The 25,831-nt window shown below is 44.5% G+C and overlaps 1 protein-coding gene across 2 annotated transcripts in view; it reads left to right on the top strand.

Annotated features, from left to right (window-relative positions):
• The window catches only part of plcl1 (phospholipase C like 1), a 52,744-nt gene extending 34,901 nt beyond the window's left edge, over positions 1-17,843 (top strand). Inside the window, exons 2-15 of one of the 2 annotated variants that reach the window (XM_029530147.1) lie at positions 1,595-1,669; positions 1,756-2,043; positions 2,123-2,401; positions 2,930-3,321; positions 3,404-3,545; positions 3,591-3,973; positions 4,016-4,105; positions 4,175-4,529; positions 4,869-5,045; positions 10,101-10,463; positions 12,823-13,026; positions 14,801-14,876; positions 15,352-15,461; positions 16,015-17,843. In XM_029530147.1, coding sequence (XP_029386007.1) covers positions 1,595-1,669; positions 1,756-2,043; positions 2,123-2,401; positions 2,930-3,321; positions 3,404-3,545; positions 3,591-3,973; positions 4,016-4,105; positions 4,175-4,529; positions 4,869-5,045; positions 10,101-10,463; positions 12,823-13,026; positions 14,801-14,876; positions 15,352-15,461; positions 16,015-16,221 — 3,141 coding nt within the window. In that variant the 3' untranslated portion in view covers positions 16,222-17,843. Of the gene's footprint in view, positions 1-1,594; positions 1,670-1,755; positions 2,044-2,122; positions 2,402-2,929; positions 3,322-3,403; positions 4,530-4,868; positions 5,046-10,100; positions 10,464-12,822; positions 13,027-14,800; positions 14,877-15,351; positions 15,462-16,014 lie in introns of both variants that reach the window. The other variant, XM_029530146.1, reaches the window with a different exon arrangement.
• Positions 17,844-25,831: the final 7,988 nt, after the last annotated feature.

Raw genomic sequence — 25,831 nt, 5'->3', positions numbered from 1 at the left:
TCCAAACCGCGTGGTCCCTGAACTGGAAATGTAGACTGGACTCTTGGTTTGGCTCCATCCATGTTTTTTTCTGCATTGATACCAACACCGAAGTCACATCTGCATATTTGGCTTAATGGCTCAGTTCCATTTAAACAAACAGAAGCAGCTTCCCTTTTTACTGCAGGAAACATGCAGCTGACCGGAGATCCCTCTGACTTCTTATTTTCAGCCCTCTGGTGAATTTTCAGGTTGTTAGAAATCGTTGTGACTGTTAGAGGACCAGCTCAGTACAGTACACACTGATCTCCGCTGGGCCACACGCTGATTGGCAGCAAATGTCAGCATTAGCTGTTATTAGCGCAGCAGCGTGGGATTTTCAGCGATGGCTGCGATAATAGCTCCTCAGTGATTTGTCACGGGCTGTGATGGCGTGAGCCGAAATGACAGCGGTAATTACACGTGGCATCGCAGGGTGGCGGGCCTTTCCCCCAGATAGGCTGATCAGGCAGCCGTGTTTGGTTTGCACTGATGTCCTGGGCGGATAAATTCAATTAGGTGTATTTGCAGTAAAAGCTATTTCGCCATCTAAAATGGCTTTGGGGGTAAATGGCCTCGAACACGGAAGGAAAAACACTGCAGATAAAGTAGAGGTGATAAAAACACCCACGTAACAGAACGCCAACAACCACAGGCAGCTCCACGTGTGAAGTAAAAAATAATGACCAGTATTATTGTTGGCTTTTGACTTCATTAAAACAAAATCTGAAATTGTGATTCTTAGTGTTAAACGCACAAATGAGCATAAAGAAATATTTCATGTTAGTTGGATGATACATGAGCAGATGACGCTTCCGTTTGCCAGGAACTCGTTCATTTGAGAAAGAAATGTCTTTCACCTCCCTGCTCAGCTCATTCTTCAGCTTGAGGTTCACACTTGATGTGATGGAAATGAATCTTTTCGAGATATACGCGGAATAATAATACTTTTATCTACCAAACCTACTGAGCCAACCTGGCACATTAAATAAGGAAGTGATGATCAGGCAGAGTTTGAGATGATAACCGCCGTTCTATTCAAATTTAATGGAGATTACACTGTGGATCTGAAAAAGCTACAGAGAAGAGCTGTCAAAACACCCAAAACTGCCCAAATACAAACCAGAACTCTTTATTATCCACCAGAAGTTCTCAACCCTCAAGGATGTAAAGCACATGACAGAAACGTAACAGACTTTTGATTATCGGATGTTTGTGCGGTGAAAATGAAGCTGAATGTACACAAACAGTCTTAATTCAGAGCTCTTAGGATTTTTTTCCAAACTCTGAAGCCAAATGAAGAAAATAAATTGTCATCAGTTTGTGAAGAATACTTTCTTTAATGTTTACTACTTCCTATTTAATGAATTCGAGGTTGTGTGGGACTTTCTTGGAAAGTAAATACGCAGCAGACTTAAAGGAAATGATGGAACAGTGTGACTGATATATTTAGTCCAGAATTTGAATAAATTTGGGAATAACAGCCTGTAGAGACCAAAGGGCTGTGAGATTGGATGGCTGTTCCTCCTGGTCTGTAGAATCACTGCTGACCTCTTGGCCGTGTGTCTTTTCCCAGGATCCTTCAGTGCAGAAGGTTGGCGGGGGCAGGAAGAAGACGGTGTCCTTCAGCAGCATGCCCTCTGAGAAGAAGGTAGACTGAAGCTCATAACCGATCAACAGACCTGCTGCTGGAACTGAACGTTGATGAGGAAGTCCTTGTTGGTTTTCCCGTTCCAGGTCAGCAGTGCGGCCGACTGCCTGGCGTTCATGCAGGGCGGCTGTGAGCTGAAGAAGATCCGGCCCAACTCCAGGGTTTACTGTCGGTTCTACACCCTGGAGCCGGACCTGACCTGCCTGCGCTGGGAGCCGTCCAAGAAGGACGGGGAACGGGCTCGTCTGGACGTCTCCAGCATCAGGGAGGTCCGGACCGGGAAGAGTACCGAGACCTTCCTCCACAACGGCCCCCTCTCTGACCAGCTGGCTGAGGAGGCGGCCTTCTCCATCATACACGGAGACGAGTACCAGGTAAGAAAGGAAGAAGAAGAAATGGATCCAAATGTTTTGATAAACTTTAACCTTTTCCATCTGCCCCCTCCCCCAACAGTCCCTGGACTTGGTTGCACTGTCTGCTGATGTGGCCAACATCTGGGTGACAGGCCTCCGTTACCTGCTTGCCCACCCCTCGGTGGTGGGTGGTGGCGTGGGCGGGGTGCTGAGTGAAGGAGGGGGCGTGTCGGTGGAAGGCAGCCTGGGGAGCAAGATGAGGAGCGAGTGGCTGGCGGCCGAGTTCGCCCAGGTGGACGAAGACGGCTACGGCATCGCGTCAGAGGACGTGGCCGTCGCCACCATCTGCAAACTGTGTCCCGGCATCAAGGAAGCCAAGGTGGGGTGGGGGGCGGGGTCACAACAAACAACAACAAAAAAAAGGCTAAACATTCTGTTTTGCAGTTGCTTTGTTTGTGTGTTTTTGTTGAATACGTCATCAGTGTTTATTTTCTTTTAGCTGATAACTTCTCTGTCAGAAACTGAATAGGAAGATGTGAAAACTCGGCCGGGGATTTGTTGATCATGGAGCTTAATGAATCCGGATGTTTTACCAATTTGAAACTTGGAACAGGATAAAAGAACAGACAGTAGAAGAGGAAGCAGACCAAAAGGAAAAGATGAAAGAAGAAGATGGAGTAAAGGCTGGCTCGGTTTTTTGGGGGGGTTATTACCACATTGTGTTTTTTTAATGTGGGTCACTTTAATGTCCTTATTGAAAGAAGATAAGTGAAATTTAATCAAATTTTCCTGCTTCACTGAATGAATGAGGCTTCAAGTCGACTCCGTTAATTTGCTCCGTCTTCGGCTGAATAAACCGTCCACTTCCTGACAGAACTCACTTTTTTCTTCTCTTCTCTTTCTGAAGGTACGGCTGCGTTTTAAGGAGATCCAGCGCAGCAAAGAGAAACTGACCTCCCACGTGACGCGTGAGGAATTTCAGGAGGCCTACTGCGAGCTCTGCACCCGGCCCGACGTCTACTTCCTGCTGGTGCAGCTGTCCAAAGACCGGGAGTGCCTGGACCCTCAGGACCTCCGGCTCTTCCTGGAGACGGAGCAGGGTTTGTCTCTGGCGACCACCGAGGGCTGCTGGGAGCTCCTGAGGCGCTACGAGCCGTCGGCTCAGGGGAAGGAGAGGGGGCTTATGGGTCTGGACGGCTTCGCTCGCTACCTGCAGTCTCCGGAGTGCCAGCTGCTGGACCCGGAGCACCAAGGGGTCTGTCAGGACATGAACCTGCCTCTGTCCCACTACTACGTCAGGTGAGTCTGTTGAACTTGAATGTTGCTTTGAGATGAGATGCTGTTTGTGGTGACCTTTGAGTGATGTCGAGTATTTTTTCAGCACCTCCTACCGCTCCTACCTGCTGGACGACCAAGTGCACGGCCGAGCAGACCTGGGAGGGCTCATCAGGGCCCTGCAGTCTGGCTGTCGGTGCCTGGAGCTGGGGGTCACCGACGGCCCAGAGGGGGAGCCCCTTCTCGGCGTCGACTACGGTCCGGACATCCCGCGGCCCCATCATCACCACCAGCACCATCACCACCACCACACGCCTGTCACCATCCGCTCGGCCCTGGAGGTGGTCAACAAGTACGCCTTCCTGACCTCTCAGTACCCCCTGCTGCTCTACCTGTGTCAGCGCTGCTCGCCTGCACAGCAGCGTACCATGGCCCAGCACCTGAAGAAGGTGTTCGGCTCTCGTCTTTACACCCCCGAGGCGCTGCCTGTCAGTCTGGGGGGGCGAGCCACCACCCTCCCCTCCCCTGAACAGCTGAGGGGGCGCGTCCTCCTGGTGGGGAAGAAGCTCCCTCCGGAGCAGGATGGCTCCGATGGGGAGGTGTCTGAGGAGGACGAAGAGATTGGAGGAGGAGGGCCTTTGGCGGGACGCCGGATGACCATCCCCGGTGAGGAAGAGCTGGGGGTGGTCTTAGTGGTGCCGCCGCCATCTCAGCCCAGGAAGCTCCGCCTCCATAAAGAGCTGTCAGACCTGGTGGCGATCGCTCGCAGCGGCAGCCGCAGCTTCTATGCTCAGAGAGCCAGCTACAAGCAGGGTCAGCAGCAGTCGCCCCCCAGCAGCCCGTCCTCCCCCAGCACGCCTATGCCTCCCGAGCTGCCTTACTGGATGCTGTGCTCTCTGGGCGAGGGGGAGGCCGGGCGGCTGACCAGCGAGAGCCCAGAGGACCTGGTCATGTTCACCAAGCGCACCCTAACCAGAGTGCGTCCCAGCTCGGTGCGTCTGGACTCCAGTAACCCCAACCCACAGGGGTACTGGAAGGGGGGGGTCCAGCTCGTGGCCCTGAACCAGCAGACCCCCGGCGCCATGCTGGACCTTCACCGAGGCCGCTTCTCACAGAACGGGGGGTGTGGTTATGTTCTCCGACCGGCGGTGATGAGGGACGAGGTGTCGTACTTCAGTGCGCACACTCAGGGGTGTGTCCCGGGAGTCCCGCCTCAGACGCTGCGCATTAAGGTGCGCAAGAGATTTCTGTTTTTTCTAAATAGTATTAGTTCATCGGCTTTTACTCACGTTTGGTTCAAAACCTGCATAAAACTTACCAGGTTTCATTCCAACGACTGTATTTCCACATCAATCACCTCATGACCCCTCAGATTTATCTTGTGAGCCGTTGGAGGAACCTGAGCCCAAGGTTGGGAACCACTGCATGAAACTAACTGGCTGTGTAGCAGCAGCTCAGAGGACAGATTATAACTACTTTTAGGCAAGAATCACATTTGGTGGAAGAGAGGTCTCTTGGGCCAGAGTCTACTAAGTAAGTGAATTAAACAGAATTGTTTTTTTGTTTTTAAGGTTATCAGTGCCCATAATCTGCCCAAGCCTCAGGGGTCGGGGGCCAAAGGAGAGGTCATTGACCCCTACGTGGTTCTGGAGCTGCACGGCGTCCCGGCAGACTGTGCTGAGCAGCGGACACGCACCGCGGCCCAGAACCAGGACGACCCGCTGTTCGACGAGACCTTTGAATTTCAGGTAAGGCCTCCTGCTCTGCTGGTCCCACCGTCATCTTTATAACCTCAGTGGAGCAGTGAATTATACTGGAGATCCTGGATGACACACGCTGCTGATGAGGCTTCATTAAAGCGTTGACTGAAAGCTGGAAGGTTTTCAGTGCTCCTGTTTTCAGGGCAGGATTCAGACTGTTCTGTGGCCTGAGAACAGGTCAGAGATCCACCATGAGGCCTGAGCGTTTCTTCATGCTGCAGAATTCACATCTCTGCTTCAGGTCTCGTGTTTCGACCTTCACATGAAGATTCAGGGTCTTTATTTGTCACATGTGGTGCACACAGTGAAATGGAATTAGGTTTTTAACACTGGATAGATTCAAAATGAAATTTGGCACCAAAATTTCAAAGCCTGTTAAAAATAATAATAAAAAGCTTCAATGTCTGTGATTCTGGTCCAGTTCAGAACAGAACTTTTTCTCTACAATATTATTCAAACAGAATTAATCAGTACCAGAGCAGAACTGGACAGACTGAGACCAGGTTCTGTTCCTGTCGGTCCTGATGGACCGGGATGAAACTGCTGTCACAAATGAAACACAACATAACTATAAATATAGAAATGAGTGTGGAACTAATTCTGATAATCTGCTCTTCAGTCTTTGTAAGAAAAAACAAGATAAAAATAGGTTAAGTGGTGAAGTGAGGCTGCGTTCACTTGGGTATGTTTTAATAGTGAGAAAAGCAATAACCTGTTACATAACAGCTGCGTGACAGCTCCTCATAAGAATCCTGTTCAGTCCCAAAGTATCCTTTCAATTTTCTTTTTTAATTTGAGTTGTTCTTTGACAGATTTTTTTCCCCCTCAAAGAAAAATAAGCTGTGAGACCTCCATGTTTTCCGAGGCCTCGTCCAGTGTCAACAGAATTTTTATTATTTTTTTTTTTTAGGAAAAGGAACACAGTAGTCGAGGTTCTGATCTTTCTGTCGTTCTGGATGATGTTATTTATAAGAGTCAGCCATTAATCTGCTGCAGCACAGACGCTGCTCTTTATTCCATAAAATGCTGTTTTAATGTGCGTTTAGTCAACAACTTTAAAGAGGCTTATGTGCTTTTCTTTTGGACTGAGCGTCTGTCTGGTTTGCACCTGAATGAAAACAGCTCAGGGTGTTTCATGAATTGGGCGGGGGACAGTCAGCACCATCAAGATTTCAATGAGCTGCTCTCCTGAATAGCCGTACATCTGCAGGGGTTTTATTATGAGATGGGATTTGATGCCTGTTGTGTTGCTGATTTGGCTTTTCTTATCCCACGCTGACAGACGCCGGCGTTACTGCGGCTGAATCGTGATGACAGGCTGTCACAACTGATATGCTGCCCGCCGTCACACCACATCTTATCGATGTGTGTTGGTGTGACGTAGTGTACTGTCGCAGGACTTGTGTGATACCTGTAATCAAAACAATGTTTGACTGAACCTGAAGCCATCAAACACAAACTGTAACTACGGCCGGTGTGCAAAAATGGAGTTCCTGAAGTCTAACTCAGTCATAGTTGTTCTAACGCTGATATTTTCATACCGAGGAGGGCTCACAATCAGAGGTGTGGATGATGTTCTGAAGGAGCAAGGGATTGTGGGAGTTGTTGTCTTCCTTTAAAGTCAGTGTCAGGAAGGATTGGCAGCTGGGACTGGAACTAATCTTTGTCTGAATGATTTCTTTGATTAATGTATGATTGTGACGTTCTGTCTTTGATAAACAGACCAGAATTGAAAACACTTTCACTTTCGTAGTTCAGCAGACACAGGCCGTTTCTTCTTCTCTGATCCTTCATCTGAAAACCACCAAGGTGGAAAAACCGGATCTGAAATCTGACGAGACTTCATCTTCACTTCTGACACATGAAACAAGCTCTAAAGACTTCAGTGTGTTGAGTGTGACTCAGAAAAAAATTTGGGATTAGCTGCTTCTGGTGCCTGAAGCTTTAACTGAAGTGCCAGTAAGTGCATTGTGGGTAATGTAGGCACCTGGAAGAAGCATTTGTGCACATCTATGTTGGCTGTTCAGTGTCACATGTTGACGCTGTTGTTGTTGTTGTTGTTGTTGTCGTAGTTGACATGTTTTCAGGGTCAGATGAGGTTTCTGGAAGATGGAGGTCTTTTTTTTCCTTCCAGCTCACATTATATAATATTCATTTCGTTCTCATTGTGTGGGGCTTGATTAGAAATAAACTGAAGAATGAAAATAAGAAATGAGCTGCAGCCGGACCAAAACACCATCATCTATCATGAATCATGATTCCAGATGTCGGACATTCAGTTTTTTAAAACTGATTGAATTACCGGTCACAGAGCTGCTCTGCACAGACACACACAGACACACACACACACACACACACAGTCTGCTAGAGCTGCCTCTCTGGCGTGCCCATGCATGAAACTTCAGCTTTTCTCCCCAACACTCACTCACAGCTTTTGGGAGTAAAGACACACACACACACACACACACACACACACACACTGGGTGTATAGCTGACTTGGTGAATAGTGCCGTCCAAGCCTGAGGGGTCAGCCCAGTCCTCGTTCAGTCAGTGTGTCGTGGTCTCTGCTCCTTCATCCGTCACCACCACCCTGACATTTACATGGCCCAGCATGTCACTGTGTGTGTGTGTGTGTGTGTGTGTGTGTGTTTAAGCCTGAGATTGCCATTATTGTGTCTTCTTTTTTTTTTTAATCCCAACAAAGACCAGACCTGTGCGTTCTGACTGTCGCTGCAGAATGAAATCTTTAAAGTGGGTCACCAATACTGAGCTTTTTCGGGGGAAAAGGAACACTGTTTTCAGGCTGTGGCGCGGTGGCCCAGTGGTCGACACTGTCACCTCACCACATGAATCCGGCCCTGGCCCTGGCCCGACCCTCTCTATGTTCAGCTGCTCTGGTTTCCTCCTGAAGCTGAAGTGATGCAGGTTTCTGTTAATGTGTCTGTAAACCAGCCGTAGGCCTGGATGGTTGTTCGTCTGTGTGTCGTCATGGTGATGGACTGGCGGTCTGTCCAGGGCGGATCACGCCCCTTGCCAATGTCAGCTACCAGCCGACCCTGATGGATGAGCGGGACGGATGATGGAACGGATGTTTTTGGCTTTCACATTTGAAAGGTGCCTGTGAAGGCAGCACAGAACGAACCGCAGGAACGTTCCACAACAGTTTTTCTGTTTTAATGTATAATTCACGGATAATTATAAATCTGTCAGCCGTCGCCTGTCTTTGTCTGCAGGGTGTGTGGCAGCTCTTCATCCTTCAAACCGTCAGTGTCTAGCTGAGTGTCGGACTCTGGGTCCCTCCGGTTCTGTCCCAGTTCAGGAGCTGCCTCCGTCAGGACCAAAAAACTTGTTACAGGTGGACAGAGGTCTGCTCCCCTCTGAGGACACTCAGCCTAAATATCTGAGGTCGCATCGGAGGACATCTTCATTCACTCAGAACAAATTTGGTCAAAAAGTAAACTTAAATGGTTTAAAATTTTGAACACCTTTTTCTGACTTTGAGGTGATAAATCAATGGCTTAGTTAGCCGCTGAAGCTAAACTGGTGGCTGCTGATCTCAGAGAAAGCTGGTGTGATGCAGCTTTGGTTTAAAACTGCTCTGTCCTCTGGAGCTGCGTCTTTGGAGGACGTGTCCTTCGAAGGCGCCAGTCCCTGAACGAGCTCCTGAGTTTGATGAATATAAATCCTGTCCTGCTGCTGTTGTTGTTGTTTTCACCCTGAACAAACGAGGTTTCATTTAGAACAGAAGGGAAACTTTGTGTCCTGCAGAACGTTCATAACATCAGACAGATGAATCAGGCAGATGTGACACACATTCAAACTGTCATCTGAACATATTTGAGGGGATCAGTGTCTCGGATGCTGCTGTTTGACTTTATTTCTTTCTCACACGCAGATTTATTTTCATTTTATGTTTGAAATTATGAGATGGGGCCTTTACTTGCTGTAAACTCCGCATAGATATCATCCTGTTGAGTGTGTGAGTGTTTTTGTGTGTTTGTGTATCCGTATCAGACGAAAACAGACATCAACTAATAACGTCTCATGGTGAAATTTATTTTCCGTCTGCACAGAATGACTGTGCAGACACACACTCCCAGATTCACTCCTGCTTAGGCTGCGTGTGTGTGTTTTCAACTTTAGTTCAGCTGGACATTCCCTCTGCTGAAGCTTCCTCATTCTTCCATATAATTAACATTAAAGTGGCTCCCTGAGTGACACTAAAACCCACAAACTGAGCTGAATATTTCGCCCTTTAAACGTTTGATGAAGTGCATCTTGTCCCTCCTCACGCTCCTCCTGACTTAATGATTCGAACTGGAGAGCAGATGAATAATGTACAGATGCATTTGAGCGGCGCCTCCTCAGCTGACAAAACATTAAACTTGTACAAGCTTCAATAATCAAATGTGGAGCTGCAGTTCAGTGCAGCGTGTTCTGAGACGTAAGCAACAGGTTTGATTTTTTTCTTTTTTCTTTTTAAAGATTAGTAATTAAGACAGAAAGCAGGTTGTGTTTAGCAGCGCTGAGCTGGATGGTAATTAACATGAAGATAATTTAATCAATATTCTTGTCTTCCAAAAGCACAGCACATTGTCAGTCACTGAAGAGGATGACCACGAAGCTCTACAGAGAGTTTAGCATCCATTTGCTCAATGAGGCCATTCAGTGAGCTTAACAGGAATAAAAGAAGAACACAAAATAGAAAAACACACCAAAAAATCTGAGATGTTTTAAAAGCCAGACTCAGTTTAATCAGATTCTGTCTGCAATGGTCCATCGGTGGGAAACTTTGCTCATCCTCTTCAGCCTCAGGTGAATTTAGCCAAAACTTTTTAGGTTTATACAAAATTTCAATTCTGTAAAAAATGGCTAAATGTGGATTCTTCTAAGTTCATGTTTTTCTTTATCTTACCCCAACTCTGACTCTGCTGATCCTGTGAGGTCAAAGGTCTTCATCTGTAAACTGTATAAACTTTTTTGGATATCAGCAACATAATGCCCCCCCCCTCGACTCCATCCCTCCCCCTGCTCCCTCTCCAGGTCAACATGCCAGAGCTGGCCCTGCTGCGCTTCGTGGTGTTAGACGACGACTACATCGGAGACGACTTCATCGGCCAGTACAGCGTGGCCTTTGAGTGCCTTCAGCCTGGCTACCGCAATGTGCCCCTGCTGGGCCTGGCGGGCGACCCCTTACCCCACACCAGCCTGTTCGTCCATGTTGCCGTCACCAACCGACGAGGAGGTGGGAAGGCCCAGCGGCGAGGACTGTCCGTGAGGAGGGTGGGGAGGCGGGGGCGGGAGTACGTCACACTGAGGCACACCGGCATCAAGGTGGTGGATGAGACCTTCAAACCGGCCGCCGCCCCCCTGAAGGAGGCGACAGACCTGCGGGAGGACGCTCAGGTGAGATGGGAAATTTTGGGGTATTTTCTAAAAGTCTAAAGTCTAAAATCTATCTGCCTGCCAGAGAGAGGAGGAGAGCCCGACAGGACACCGGTTACCATGGTTACAACAATGAACACAGAGAGAGAGAATGGCGTACCCGCCACTGTCACCATGGTTACTGTAATAATGCTGGGTCAGGTTTAGTAAAAGATGGAGATTTGGTTTAAAATCAGGGCCTGCCTTCCTCAGCATTAGATGACCTTTGTTGTCATGGTTACAATAAAAGCAACAGTCACAGATAACAGACGGGAATCGAACACAGTTCTCCAGCGTCACATTGTTTCCACCACCAACATCCGCGTGGATCAACAAGGTCACCGCACTCTTCCCGTCACTCCCACCATCATCACTATGACCACTAGATGTCGCCTAGCAACAAACCTGAACAGTGATGTCATTATGACCAACGAGCTTTTTTTCTTACACATTACATGTCGTGAAAGAGCTTTTATACAAAGTGTTACGTCATCTGAGTCAGACAAACCCACAAAAACCCACAAAAACATATTCCCTTCTGTTGGATTATCCACAGACCACCTTCTTAACAGTTTTCATTTCATTCAGTATTTTTATTCCAGAGCAGCCTGGTGGTTATTCCCAGAAGCAGAATATTCTTCCTCTTAGTTATTTGGTGAACCAACGTTTTAAGATTCATCAGAATAAAACCACAGCAGAAACACTTGGTGTCTAATTGGCTTATGGCCGACCCCCCCCCAGGCAGGTGAAGGGACGCTCTAACAACTCAGTCACTTCAGATCAGGTGTCACTCAGCTTTTGTATATTTAGGCCGCGGTGACACGACAGCTAGTTATGGAGTGTCTTAAATGACGGCGCTGAAATCAGACACTACCTGAGAGTCCATTTCAGGATGAGTCGGTGAGGAGAGTGGAGGAGGATTATAAAACCAGAAAATAGAAGCAGGCTGCCCAGCATCACCCAGCACCAGCTGCCCCCCCCCCCCCCCCCCCCCTTCAGATGGACTGTCACAGCTGGAATCAGGACATGGTTAGCATAGCTTAGCATAAAGACTGGAAGTGGAAGGAAACAGCTAGCTTGACTCTCCAGCTGGCTATTGGTGGTAGAATTTACCAACTGGTGTAACGTTTGGATGTCCATTTAGTTTTGGGTCGGGACCCAAATTAGGGCCATCAATAAATTTAAGGACGGATTTTTGGGGTAGTTCTAAAAATCAATTATTGGTGATTAGTGACTCATTAGTGACTAAATTGGCTGCAGACGTGATGTTGAGTCTGATTGCTTGTTTGTCTCAAAATGTACTTATAATAATGAAATAATAATTTCTATAAAATTTGTCTGAAAGGTTATTTTCAGTTTTTTGTTTTCCTTTAAGCACAATACTGTGACATTGCTCTTTATTAAGAGTTCATACTCAAAGAAACCAGAAACCAGATTACATAACCGAAAGTCCAACTCACTGGAGAACGCTTTCCCGGCCTTCCCTGACACTGATGTGAAAATCGTGTAATTCCTCTAAAGCGTCGCCCATTCATGTGAAAAATGTCCTGCAGTGGTTGAATGGCCTCCGCAGTAGAAGGCGTATTGCAAAATCTCTGTCAGGAGATAAATCCCTGTCGACTCATGTATCAACCAGTCACTCTGTCAGATGCTCTCCCACACACACACACAGCAGACTGTTCATTCATTCACAAACGGCCATTAATCTGCTTCTATTTCATCGTCCTTTCCCTCCGACATGAAGTCGCTCCGTCTCTCTCCAGCTGTGGGCTCTGCCACAGTCAGCCTGTATTGTTGTCCATCCGTCACACACATGCAGACACACTCGCACTTCCACACAGGTGGAGTGTGATAATCATGAGTCCAGTTGGTGCTCTGCCAGTTTTCTGGTCGGGCGCTCGTGTGTGCAGAAATGAATGTTCTGCCTCCATCATGAGGTGACCCAAAATGGAATATCAGCACATTAAAGCGTGGCACTTATTTATTCATATTTTGTCCCTGTCAGATCTGCTAACCAGCCCAGCTGTGCGTCCCGACACACCTGCTTCAGCTGAAAACACTCTAAATGTTCAGATTCCTCCTCTTCCACATTTATGCCATATTGTCTTCTCTTCTGCCAAATGCGCTTAAACTAAGGCTGATTTCACCGGATTAAAAGCAGCAATGACTGCCATATTGATGCAATTCACAAGAGAGACACCAGATGACGTGTGTGTGTGAGTTTAAAGGGTGTGTCACTCGTTCTGCCCTTTCCCGGCTTAGTCTTACAGCTGGAACTGCAGATCTGATCTAATTCTATTTTCCCTCTCTCTTCCTCTTCCTCCTCATCGGTCTCTCCCAGAGCACCACTGCCAGTTTCAAAGAGCAGTGTGGGCTCCCCACGGTGGCCAAACTCAAGCAGTGCATCCAGAGCCTGGCCACCAGGCTGCAGAGCTCCGAGGGCGCCATGGGGGCCGCCATGGTCCTGAAGGAGGGCTACCCCTGTCTGGAGCCTCAGGTCAACCTGTCGGAGCCGACACGCAAGCTGCTCGCCGCCTACGACACGGTCAGTGTGTGTGAGTTCACCCACCTTCATGAATCGGCCAAGTTTAGATATTTTTAACTGACCAAAATGGTCTGCAGGGCAAAACATTCACAGCCTAACATAAATAAGGTCCGATGGCTTCATTCATCCCGTATAGTTTTACACAAACTCAGCCTCTATTTTTGTCAACAGACCCTGAAGAGACCAAAACCAACAATGAATTTAATCCCATCTGACAGAGTGGAATCTGTTTATTCTGAGTGATTGGATCTGGTACGATATGATCTGTTCCACGGAGCTTCACTGTTCACCGCCCAGAAACTATTAAAAACACTGAAATGTGAGCTGTCTGTTCCTTCTGCAGCTGAAAACAGTTTCCAACTAAATCGCCGTTCAACGCAGGAATTCTCTGAGCCATTTTGGTCTTTTAAGATCAGTAATTATGAGAACACTAGCTGTATTTGAATGATATTTTTTCACCATATTGATGCTACGCTTCGGTGTTTTCATTCAAATTCACTCTGTTGGGACATTAGCAGGCTAATATTTGTTGGCCATCTGGTTGTTTGTGCATTTCAGTTCAGACAAAATGTGATGTCTGGATACGGGTCGAGTCTAGGCCTGATCTGGTCTGGTCAGAGTCAGTTTTCTCTCAGAGATTAAAGAGCCTGTAATAATAATAATAATCCAGTAGTCTGTTGGACAATCGAACACTTCCAGTGGTAAAAGCAGCACCGGTTCTTATGATGGGACATTTTTCAGTGTGTAAGTGGAGCTTTTATTAAGTCTTCTTCCACTGCTCCTCAGTTTAGTTTACTCAGAAACGCCTAGATTAGCCACAAAGTTTTTAAATTTGCTCTCTGATATTTAATACAAATGGACTGACTCTATACACAGACACACACACAATTACAGTGTCCGAGGGGATTACATATGCAGAAACACACTCTAAAGTGACATCCGTGACACACACACAAACACACAAACACGCACTCTGATTGCCAGCTGCGTGTCCTCCTACTCGATCTCTTCTTGCATCGGATCAGGATAAATCTCTCCCACCTGTTTCAGCACTTAGCCATTACACCTACACACACACACACACACACACACCTCAGTACACATCACTTTGTGTTTTTATGTGGAGTTGATGATGAGTGTGAAATCCAGCAAATGTGAGCCCAGCAGGTGAGTGTTATGAAGCCACAGTTGGTGTGATCAGCAGTTGTACTACAGTTGTCACTCTTCAGACTTTCTGGGCACACATACAAACACACAAACACACAAGGCTTAGTCATCACACAGTCATCCTCCTCCCTTTGCTGCCTCGGGTCCAGCTTTGTAGTCGTTCACTTCTTCTCTCCATTATTTTCCACAGATTCAAGACAAACTTTCGTGCTGCTTTCCAGCTCAGATAATTCTGCACGAGTCCCACTTGTCCTTTTGATTTCACTTAAATGCTAATTTTGACTCTGTGACTGTGACTCTGTGATCCACTTCGTTACTCTGACTTTTATTTCTCTCTACACTCCAAAAGGACCACATCAGAGTTTTCTGTCTTAATGAGCTAAAACCAAAAAATGCCCTCTCGCCCCCGTAATGACACACTTGGCCAACTCGTATTTTCACACACCGATGTTGTTTAGTCATGAAAATCAAGGTGGAACATAAAACAGTCCAACATGCCAGCTTTGTTTTTATTGCTAATAAAAGCAGTTAAATGTGATGGGAAAAGCACTCTTCTCTTTCTCTTTTGAAAATATACTTGAAATATACTTTGTTCCTGTTTGTTCAGATGATTGCTGCCCAGAAACAGCTGATTGAGAACGCAGACGCCGTTCAGGAGAGGATCGCCCAGGTGCAGCGAGAAGGTACAGGCCGTGAAAACTGTACTGGATTTATCCCGTTTGGATTTCAATCAAATTCTTCTGTTGAGACTGTGACTTTCAAATCAAACCATCTCCACCAAGTTCTGTGCTACATCAATAATTTGGATTTTTGAAAGTGTGCTAGGTGTAACATCTAAGCTTTTACAGTGAAAAGACAGAAAACAAACCCAAGTGTATTTTTTCAACCATCTCACCTCCTTACAGAACTCCTGACCTTTAACTGACAAAGTAAATGTCACAGGGAGGCTCTTTTAGTTGTCAGTAAATATGTAAATCAACTATCTGACGACACAATTCACCACAAAAACACACTGTTGGCATTTGCCTTTTGAAACTTTGCTTTCCTCACAAAAACAAATCATGTGGCTCCCCCACACACCTGGCAGTTATACTTTGAATTATTGATCGCCCCCCCCTGACTGTAAACTGATGCCCCGGCCCTGTTTGTGCTCTGCAGGGATGGACTTCCATGAGGAGCTGTCCCGGCTCGGGGAGAAGGAAGGACTAAAGGGACGCAAGCAGAGTAAAGCTGTGGAGAGCTTCACCTGGAACATCACTGTCCTCAAGGTAGAGGACGGAGAAAACATTACTCATCAATCAGGCAGATAAATTTAGCTGATGTTGAAGTGATGACGTCTATCAGCAGATTGGCTGACTGTTTACTGAGTGATCCATTAAACACAGCCGATTTCAGGCAATACTCAAAGAAACTGAATGTTTGGATGGTTTTGGTTTTCCAGCCTCTAAATCTGTTCTGATCAGCTTCAATTCCCACCACGGCAGCACAGCAGCTTTTTTGGTTTAAGATTTTCTGTCCGGCACAAACCCACAGACAGACGAAGTCAGTGACTAGATGGTGAATAAAGTGGAAGATGTAGCAGCTGCGGAGCCAGATATTTCCCTCACAGGCTGAAGGCAGAATATTTGACCACAGAAATACGTTTTCTGCCCCCATGTGGCCAAAAGAACGGAAACAAATGCAGCTTTAAATGAATTGCTGAAGATTTTCTCCAGCTTATATGTCATCTAAATCAGCTGGACACCTCAATTAATAAAAAGCTGTGAAACAGGATTGTGTGCAGACATGAATCTGACTCCTGTGTCTCTCTGTGTGCTGCAGGGTCAGAGCGATCTGCTGCGTGGAGCTAAGATGGATTCCCTGGACGCCCTGAGGCAGCTGGCTCTGGCCTGTGAGGCTTGTGGATTCACCTCTTCCTCTTCCTCCACCGACTCCTCGTCCTCCACCTTCTCCACCGCCGAGCTGCACTACTCCTCCCACCCGCTGTCTACCCGTCGCAGCAGCACACATGGCAACGGACGGATCTGACACCCTGTCCTCCGCTGTGCCCCCCCCCCTTCCTGTCCCGGGTCCAGCACACTGCCAAAGATGAAAAGGGAAAGGGAGTGGACAGAGTAATTACAGAGGATAACAGAGATGAGGAGATAGAAAGGACTCAGAGGAGTCCTGGCAGTGTATCCCTTTATCCAACGCAGTGTATCTGTTAAAGCCTTACGGTGAGTTCATCAGTCCGTCCCTCACAGTCCGGCCTGCACGCAAACTTTTCATGAATGTTGGAACTGACTCCCCTCTGGAAGAGCAGAGAATTAAACTCCGCAGGGTCCTTGAACTTCTGACGGCTGGCCACTTCATTTTCTGAGAGAAAAACAATGGGAATCAATGTTGTAACGCAGCAGGTTTCCTTCATTGGGGGGCGGGAGGGGCGACAGTAGGTAGAGCTGATGGGACAGTTGTTATTCTGCCTCAGAAGATAAAATGAAGGCCTTGGGAAGTGTGTGTGTGTGTGTGTGTGCGCGCACGTGTGGGGCAAAGCTGTTATATGAGATTGTGACCCAGAAAAACAGAAATTAACCAACTCCACAGATTCAATTTTTTTTAGAACTGAAAAGTTTGTTTGTCAATTTAACCACAATAATTCTACCTGAATGTAAAAAACACAGTCGTCCTGCAGGAGCAGACAAAACTTTTAACTATCCAGAAGATAACGGAGAGGCTTTATAGTCTGTGATTGACAGGCCTGGACATCGGCTCAATTGGCTGCTCCCCCAAAAACACACCAAAATAACAAGCTTATTAATGAGGTTTGGGATTTTGGAGGAGGAAGGTTGAACTTTTCCAAATATTTGTCTGTTTTCACTGATCCAGCACTTTGGATATTTTCAGATTCTGTATTTAGCACCGACTGAGCTCCCGAGCTGTTTACTGTTTCCTCGAATAGTTGTGCAGATTAATCGCATCAGATTTTGGGAATGAGCACAGTTTTCAAACTAGTGCTCATCAAGACACGTTTCCTCCCCTACTGCTATATTGTGGGATACATGTGGCAGAAACACACACACAGACACACACACAAGCTTGTTACCTCCCATGAGTCTGTCATGTTCAGTTGCAGAGGGGGCGGCTGAAACATAAACGAGGTTTGGAGGATCCTGGGTAATTGGAGAAGTTGTGGATGTGTGCTGATACTGCAGTACACGTGTGGCTCACATACCTCCTCGCTACATCGACATGTGGGCTAATGAGCTGTCAGTCTTTGTGTGTGTGTGTGTGTGTGTGTGGGAAGACCACATTCCTGCAGCCCTGATGATTAAGTTCACTGTATTTATGTAGCAATAATAAAAGTGGTGAGTCATGAGAACCCACACTGAAGGAATGAAAACGACTAACTTTATAACTCACTGATGCTTATTAACAATCGATTCATTGAGAAAAGGTCACCAGCAGGTGCTAATGATCAGAGTTGTTGCTTACCTGTTGGTGACAGCTTTCCTCTCAGCCTTTTGAGTGTAACTGTTGGTTTCTTCTTAGTGCAGGAAAACATCTGTTCGTTTTTCTAACCGAGCTTCTGTGCTCATACGAACTTGAAAAAAAAAAAAAGCTAAATAACACAAAGGACCAAAATAACCAGACAGAAAAACATCTTTGAATAACGACACACGTGACAACAGAGAGCTGCAGGACTGATTGTGCTTTATCACCTCCTGTTCTGTTGACCCAAAGCCCCCGGGTTTGTGGTCCTGTGGGTGACATAAGGTTCGCTTTAACACAAACTAAAGACATTTTCAGGTTTATTATTCAATATAAAAGTCGTCAGTAAAATCATAGATGACACCATGAGGTTGTTGATCTATATAAACTAACTTTATCAGAGGAAAGGATGTGGAAGATTCTAGATCTAAATCAAATTACTAATGTGGTGGAGACGTTTAAGTCATGTGAACGTGGTGTTGTTGGTTTTTTTTGCCATGCATTAGCTTTTTTGCTGATTATATTTAGACTTCAAATGTCAGAAGGTTGTGTAGTATTAAACCTGAATTTGTCAGAATCAGAAACAACGGTTGCTGTTGTTGGTGTTCAGTCGGGTCGTCTCACAGGAACTCAGTAACTGACTGATTATTCCCACTTTATCTGCTGCAGGTCGCAGTGCAAAGAGTTTCGACATAGCAAGAGAGGAAGGTTTAGGGAGCTTTTTGAAGAAAAGACATTTTGAATGTTTATTCGAGGTGGCGGCAGGATGGCGGGGTGATCAGAGATGGAACCTCTGTGGCATTTTGCAGTAGACAGGATGTAATGAGAAAACCTGAAACGCAGGCATTTTACTAACTTTGTTGAAGTGCTTGTGGAGGATTACTGCTCTGAATGACATCTCATATTTTTATACGCTGTTTTGTTGCATTTTCTTTCATCCTCCTCATCCTTTCCTTTTTAAATTACATTTAACGCTTTCATACCTCCACCCATCTCCACCCGGTTGTTCCTGCTGCTCCGTAACATTTCCAGGACAGTGTTTGTGTGTTAGTGTGTGATAGACATAGAGAGAGGAAAGGTGTTTGTGTATTAACGTAGAGGACACGTACAGGAGAGAGAGAGCAAAGGCTGGAGGATATGAGAAGGAGAATGTGGTATGGGATTAATTTTGGGTTGCATGCGTTTGGGTGAGCACACCTGCAGAGCTTCATAACTGGCTGTGAGCAAAAGACAGAGTGACAGTACCTGCTGTTTGGGTCTGTTTATAACATTCAGACTCACTGGAGGCTTTGGGGATGTTCTGGTGAGCCTGTGTGTGTCAGGATACCACAATGCCCTAATTCCCAACCTGATGATGCAAACAGGTTCACCCGCCATTCACAGAGTACTCCTCTTTCCTCCTAACAGCAGGCAGGAGCTTTTATTTTGGAGGAGAGGCATGCTCAAGTATCTTAAGAAGCCTCTAGACTTAATAAGATCATAAGAGGTATAATCTCTCTCTCTCTCTCTGAGATCTGCTTACCTGCAGGGAGGATGTTTCTGCATTAATGATGCATCAGCTCCAGTAAAACAAACCACAGTATTAGCTTTCTGTGACCTGGTTTCCACACCTGCTGACATGGGAAATACAACTGGGTCAGAGCGTGAGCATGGCAATGGGATTTACTTTACTGAAGAAATGACAGGGTTTACCTTTGTAGGTGAGCATGGAGGGTAAAAGGAATTGGGTTTCAGTAATTAGGTCTTTTCTAGTTACACTCAACCTTGCTCTCAGAATAATTCATCGGGCAAATACTGTATTTACACGATGGTGCTGCTGCATCAAACAAAAGATTGGCAAGAAAAAATGGCAGCTTGTTATTTCAGTGGGGACTGACCTTTGCAGGGTGTCAGGAAGATACAGCACCTGAGCCAAGAATCTGTAGCGTGTTCGTTTTTCTTTCTTTTCTTTTTTTTTTTTTTTGCAAAATTTAACCCACTTACTATGAATCATTTACCATGTACATGCAATAAAAACACACCGTTGCATTTGAAAATGTAGAGACTGAATGTGCTTTTATACCTTCCAGGCAGCTATTGGATTCAGTTAATGTCACTGTGGTATGGAAGTCGGCCTGCAGAGACTTGCTTGAAGTAAATCCAGCTCAGTGAGCATCCTGCATGGGTTTTATTTTCGGTCAGGAAGTTATAATGTCACATTGTGCTGATGCAAATGAAGATGCAGATGGATCTGCAGCTGAATTTTTGTGAAACCGTTCCCATTTTTTAAAAATAAGCCTTGTTTGATACTCGCTCTCACTGTGTATGTTTTTATTATTATTAATATTATTTCTTCATCTAGAGTTTGAATTTCTGACAATAGAGCTCATTGGTGCGACACTGTGAAGTAACCAACTGTGCATGAGCTCCCCAGCAGCTCAGAAATTCCCCATGACAGCAGATTTCCCTTTGCATTAGGTATTACTTTAACCAGAATAAAACTAAGCCTGATGTTCACAGTGATTGATCACCTGTCTCAAGCAGGTTTTAGGTCCCTGAGTGTAACAGCAGTCAGCAGTGGTTTGCAGCAATTGAATTGAACTTGCATGTCCCTTTAAATGTTAGAAAACAGGGTTTTAGGTACGGAGCCTTTTCCTTTCCTCGCTCACACTCGGCATCATATGTCACTGCACTTTGCTTTTTCAAGACACTTAATGTGTTCATTTTGCAGTACTGACAAATTTGTGTTTACTTCTACAAAAGGCACTGCAGTCAGCCATTCACTGCAGTGCTTTACTATGATGTTTGGTATTTTGTGTCTCATTTGTTGCCCAATGCTGCACCCTGATCCCTGTAATGTGGACTTCACTGTTCCCTAATGCCCTATAAAGAGGAACTAATTAGGACTTTCTGGCTTATTAGGAGTGCAGGTTGAATGGACCAATCCACGTCCATGAGCTGGCTGCCGCATTGGGGTGAAGTGTAACTCTGTTACCCACATGTCTTAACCTAGAGCTGTATCTCTCTGTGCTCATCGGTGTGTCTGTGTGTGATGCTACTTAACTTCGCAGACCTGTGATCAAATAGTGCTTAACAGTCATCTGAATAATCAGAGAGTCGTTTATACCTGCCGTAGTGATGTTGGCAAAGTTGTGTCTTGGAAACGTGTAAAAGGTATTTTAGGTTCTGTTTTACCCGTGGCATCTACAGTGTCTGTGCTGGCCTGTGTCTACACCGCTGACCTTTAATCCAGTGTTGTTTCTTCAAGTGTTCTGACAGTCACTGTATGTTTTTTTTTTTTTCGTAAAATGGAAAAAAAAAAGATGAGAAGAAGAAAAATATTTATTGAAGTGTGTTTTAAAAACCATAAATAAATATAATAAATTAAATGGACTTTGCTTTTATTTTGAAAAGCTACAGTGTTTTCTATCTTACAAGTAATCAAATATAACAAGAGTATGTATCCCAGACTAAATAAAGTTATCTTTCCTGACCAAATCTTTGTGTTGCCTTTATCTTCCATTGACTGTGTCCAGATGGTCATATGTATGATAATTCTATTCTTACATATAATTGTAAAGGATATTTCTTAAAACACGCCAGTTTATATATATATATATATGCTACGGAATTTTTTCATCATTTTGTGTAGTTGCATAATGAAATACAATCTGACAGCATGTGTGTGTTCACCAAAGTAATGACTTCAAATGGTTTTAACCTAAATATTTTTAATTCACAGTAACATGAAAACCAAAATATAAATTTAACAACACGCTGTGAAAAGAAAAACAGACTTATTCTACATTGTACTATTTTAAAGATATGTTTATATTTATAATGTTTTAATGCTGATTAGGAGAATTTCCTGATTGGACACCATGTTTGTCTTATTGAACTACAAAAAAAAAAAAAAAAAAAATGGCGACGGCGCGGTGATGCCTCTTCTTGGTAACATTAGTTAGTTAACGTTAGTTTAACGTTGGTTTATCAGTGAAAGAAATTCATCCGTCGTTGATGGTTGTTTAGTTTTGCCTTTTTTATTTCCGCGGCGATATTTAAAGAACACTCGTTGTTTAGGTCAGTCGTTATTGTCGAAGTTTAACCCGGAAGAAGAAGAAGAAGAAGAAGACGCCTAATCCGGGTACTTTGCCGAGCGGGAACCAGGAATTGCAAATGGCCGGCTGTTACGATCGTCCTCTCTCAAGTGAGTCCAGCTGAATTAAATAGGAAAGAAATACCTAACCCTAACTTTAATCCCGATATTTTAAGGATTTAAAAGTTACCTTTTCCTTAGCACCGTATTTCGGCTGTTTGTCTGATGTTATCGATAAAGTGACAGAAGCTAGCTTAACTCGTGTCACATCTAATTTAACCGCATTTGTTCAGTCATACTTAAAGCATTTTTTCTTTTTAAGTGCTATATTAATTATTATTAATACTTCTGTTTATACAGTCAGAATTTGATGTACTTGACACTCGGTGGTCAGTACTATGTTAATGTGACTGATAATAAAGATGAAGAAATATATACAATCTAAAATATAAAGTGCTTAATATATGAGTAAGCTTCTTTTATAATGTCATTGTTAACCAGCTGATCCTTTTACAGTTCCTTCTGTCTGTGAGTCGGCTAGTGAGATAACCTATTTATCAAACTGTCAGATATTAAGGGTGATTGTGTCTTTCCATATCAGCTCTGGGACACATTGATGCATCCTAAATGATTTTCTGATGGTAATGTTAAGGAAAAGGGTATTTTCATATTCCTGAATATTCCTGGCCTTTGCTGCTAACTGCTACCTTTTTTGTGATTACCTGTAGCATGTGGTCCTCTGCAGGAGACAATGAAGCATTACAGAAAATAATAAAATTGTCCAAACACATTATGAACCCACAGCCACCAGCTGTGGAGACATCTTTTCCTCCTTTTCCTTCTCTTCTTTCATTCATTCTTTTTTCTCTAATTTGCTGAGCATAATGGGAGAGCCCATAAATTTGCTTGTATGTTTGTACAGTGAAAATAAATAAGCTTGAATTTACATGTTTCTTATTTGTTCCAGGAGAGGGAGCCAAACATCCAGATATACTCTTTATAAGTCGGGCTCAAAACCTCTCCTGTAACCGATCAATTGATGGATCTATGGAATATACTTTATCTATATGACCAACAGCCCAGAATCCAAATATGTTTAAATCATAGTCATAAAGCAGAGAACAGCTTGTTTGCCAATGACTGAATAATTTCAGATAGTTTTTCAAACTAAAATGTCAAGATGGTGGTAGATTTTTGACATAATTTAATCTATAAACACCATGCTATTTTCTATGTTGGATCCTAAAATGGCTTATGAGCTGAAAAACTTTGTGTTTTTGGCATGGAGCATTTCATAGATATTTATATGATATCTGTTATTCTGCAGAATCACCTCTTGAACTACTGCTGGAAATGATCATCTCCACTCTCAAGGGACTCAGAGACTCCTGATGTCTGTTGATGGAGGTATGTTATCATCAGTGGTACAAAGAAACAAAGTACTTTAACTGAAGTATTGTTTTTGGGTTTTTGGGCGAGTATACTCATTTTCTGCTGCTTTTCCTCCACAATTGGAGGGAGATATTGAACTTTCTACTCAACTGCATTTGTTTGATAACTTTAGTGACTGTTTATTAAAAAATGTAAATTAATAATAATTCCATTATCATATTCTATTAAGTTACAACTTTATTAATCCCTAGAGGGAGACTCACATGCTACCAACTAGTTTAATTTAAAAAAATACATTATCCTTAAATGGGTCATGTCATATTACTTTTATTTATTTATTTAAATTTCAGGACTTGAAGTGTATTTTTATGTTAAGATTTTTGTACTAAATAATCAGTGTGGCTCTCCTGCCACTACCCATATCAAATGGTTTGTAATGTATGTGTACACGTGGCATATCTGTCAGGTTTGTGATGTATTACTTCTGATCTGGGATGAGCAGCGGTGAAGTGTCATAGTCGTTGTATGTGCCCTCCACTCCCTCAGGAGGTGTTGGGCAGCAGATGGGAGGTGATGGAACTGTGTGGTAGTGTAGGCGGCAACATGACAAGCTGTCAGGGCCTAATGCAGGCTAACATCTGGAGGTTGTTGGCTGCATCACTTCATGCCTGCCGGCAGGGTCCTCTAGCCCGGGGCCAGAGGCTGCCCTGAGGGACAAGCACCCAGGGCCTAACCTGAGCCTGGGACAGTAGGCAGCAGCAGTAATGGTGTACGTATGGCAGCTTTCACTTTGCCTTCTCCTGCCAAATTAAAGCCAAGAAAATCAGGATTTGTTGGGGTAATACTGACTGAGATACATGGATTCAGAGTCGATCATCACTGCGTAGAGCCCAAACACTTCCAGGTACATAAACTTAGTTTGAAAATAGCCACAAATCTCTGCAGCTTTGGTAATCATCATGCAGCATCTTTGTATTTATCATAGTAAACAGCCTCGACTGCAACTGCAAATAGACCATCACAAGATGTCCTCGGTGAGCCAGTGCTGTAGACGCCACTGCATGCACAGCAGGATAATACGGGGCCTGTTAAAGCTGTAAGCACCATTGAGGCTCTGTGCTATTAGCGCTTCATGCTTGCCTTGAGCATCCAAGAAACAAGTGCCTCTTCTATTTTAATGACAGCCCTCACCCAGCGGTAATTTCACCGTGATTAAGGCAGGAGGGAAAAAAAATCATCTCTTAAAAGTCTCTAAATTGCATCTTATTTATCCACCTTTTAACTAACTACAAAAGGTGGACAGACAATGGCGCTGCATGTTTCTACCTCTCCTAGTGAACAATTACACTTAAAACATTATCTGCTCCATCGTTATATGAGTATTAAATGTGGCACTCCGAAGATGACACAGAGTGAGGCTTTGATGGAAAAGTTTGAAGGAAAGAAATGAGATTTTTTTTCTAACTTTTTTATTCATCATGCTTTTTCACAGACCACCTTTGACCTGCTTGATGCAAATTGGGCTTTTGTTTAGTTATTATGCATCTGCAAGGAACAGGTTATATACATTCTTCATACCAAAAGCAGGCCTCTATTCTCTTGTCAGTCTTGAGGATTAATTATTTCAGTTGGTCCAAGCCGGGCTGCTGCTGTGGCTCTCAGATCAACAACTGCTTGATGGATTGTTAGAACATTTGGATCAGATGTTCATGGTGTCCAGAACATGAGTCCAAATGACTGTCAAACAATGCCACTTATCCTGTATGTCATCATCTGCTAAATAGGCATTAAGTTTCCTAGATGATGAATCCCTGTCACCTTGGCAATGACCTCCTTGTTCCCATTAACTGTGATGAACTTGTTGCTGACTGGTCATTGTCCAGCTGTAACAGCAGAGCTAATGATGTTCCCATCAGCCTCGACTGTCGTGTGGCTTTAGTGCATTTCCATTTAGATGTTGTTGAGTGAATCATTGGAAAATTGACCTGCCAACTTTAAGATGTGAGTATTTATCTAATTGAATTTTTCACTGTGACAGTAAATCCTCAGATGCTGGCCTGTTGGATGGGCTAAATAAGTACGTTCATGTGAACTAGGAAGTGTTGTAAATGTTTTATAGACTGAACATTTATTTGATTAATCAAGAAAAGGAGTCACACTGGAAAAGACCTTAGGTGAACTTCATGAGGTGGTTTAAGCTCCTGTTTTTTTGTCTTTCATCAAAAGCACAGTATTACCTAAGTATAAAGCGGGAGGTGTCTCATGTAACACATACCTATCAGTTATGACATCTAAAGTCAAGCTGTTGTGTTTCACCCAAGTGCTAAATTTACAACAGATATCCAGTAGAAAGTGATTCTTATCGGATGCATCCTAAAAATTGGTTTCATGTACGTGGAATTTAGAGGGGCGAGGTCCCATCAAGGCAGCTCTTCTGTATTAAATCACACTCTATTGTGTGAGGCTGCAGAGGAGTTGGAGAGCAACACACATGGATAATTACACTCACCAGAATTGCTGTTGCACCTCTCTGAGCCCTCCCGTTCCTGCAGACCTGAGGAGTCCCACCCCCCTACCTGAGCAATCACACACCATCTCCAGAGACATTGTATTATAATCACAGCCATTCACAACTTGCTAAAGTTTGAATTTACCTCTGTGTATTACCTCTGTCCTCCTCAATCATCTCTCCTACTCCGTTCT

This window comes from Echeneis naucrates, chromosome 21 (assembly GCF_900963305.1).
Source record: "Echeneis naucrates chromosome 21, fEcheNa1.1, whole genome shotgun sequence".
Lineage (NCBI taxonomy): Eukaryota > Metazoa > Chordata > Actinopteri > Carangiformes > Echeneidae > Echeneis > Echeneis naucrates.
Note: the sequence above shows the minus strand (reverse complement) of the source record. Positions and strands in the feature narration are given on the sequence as shown.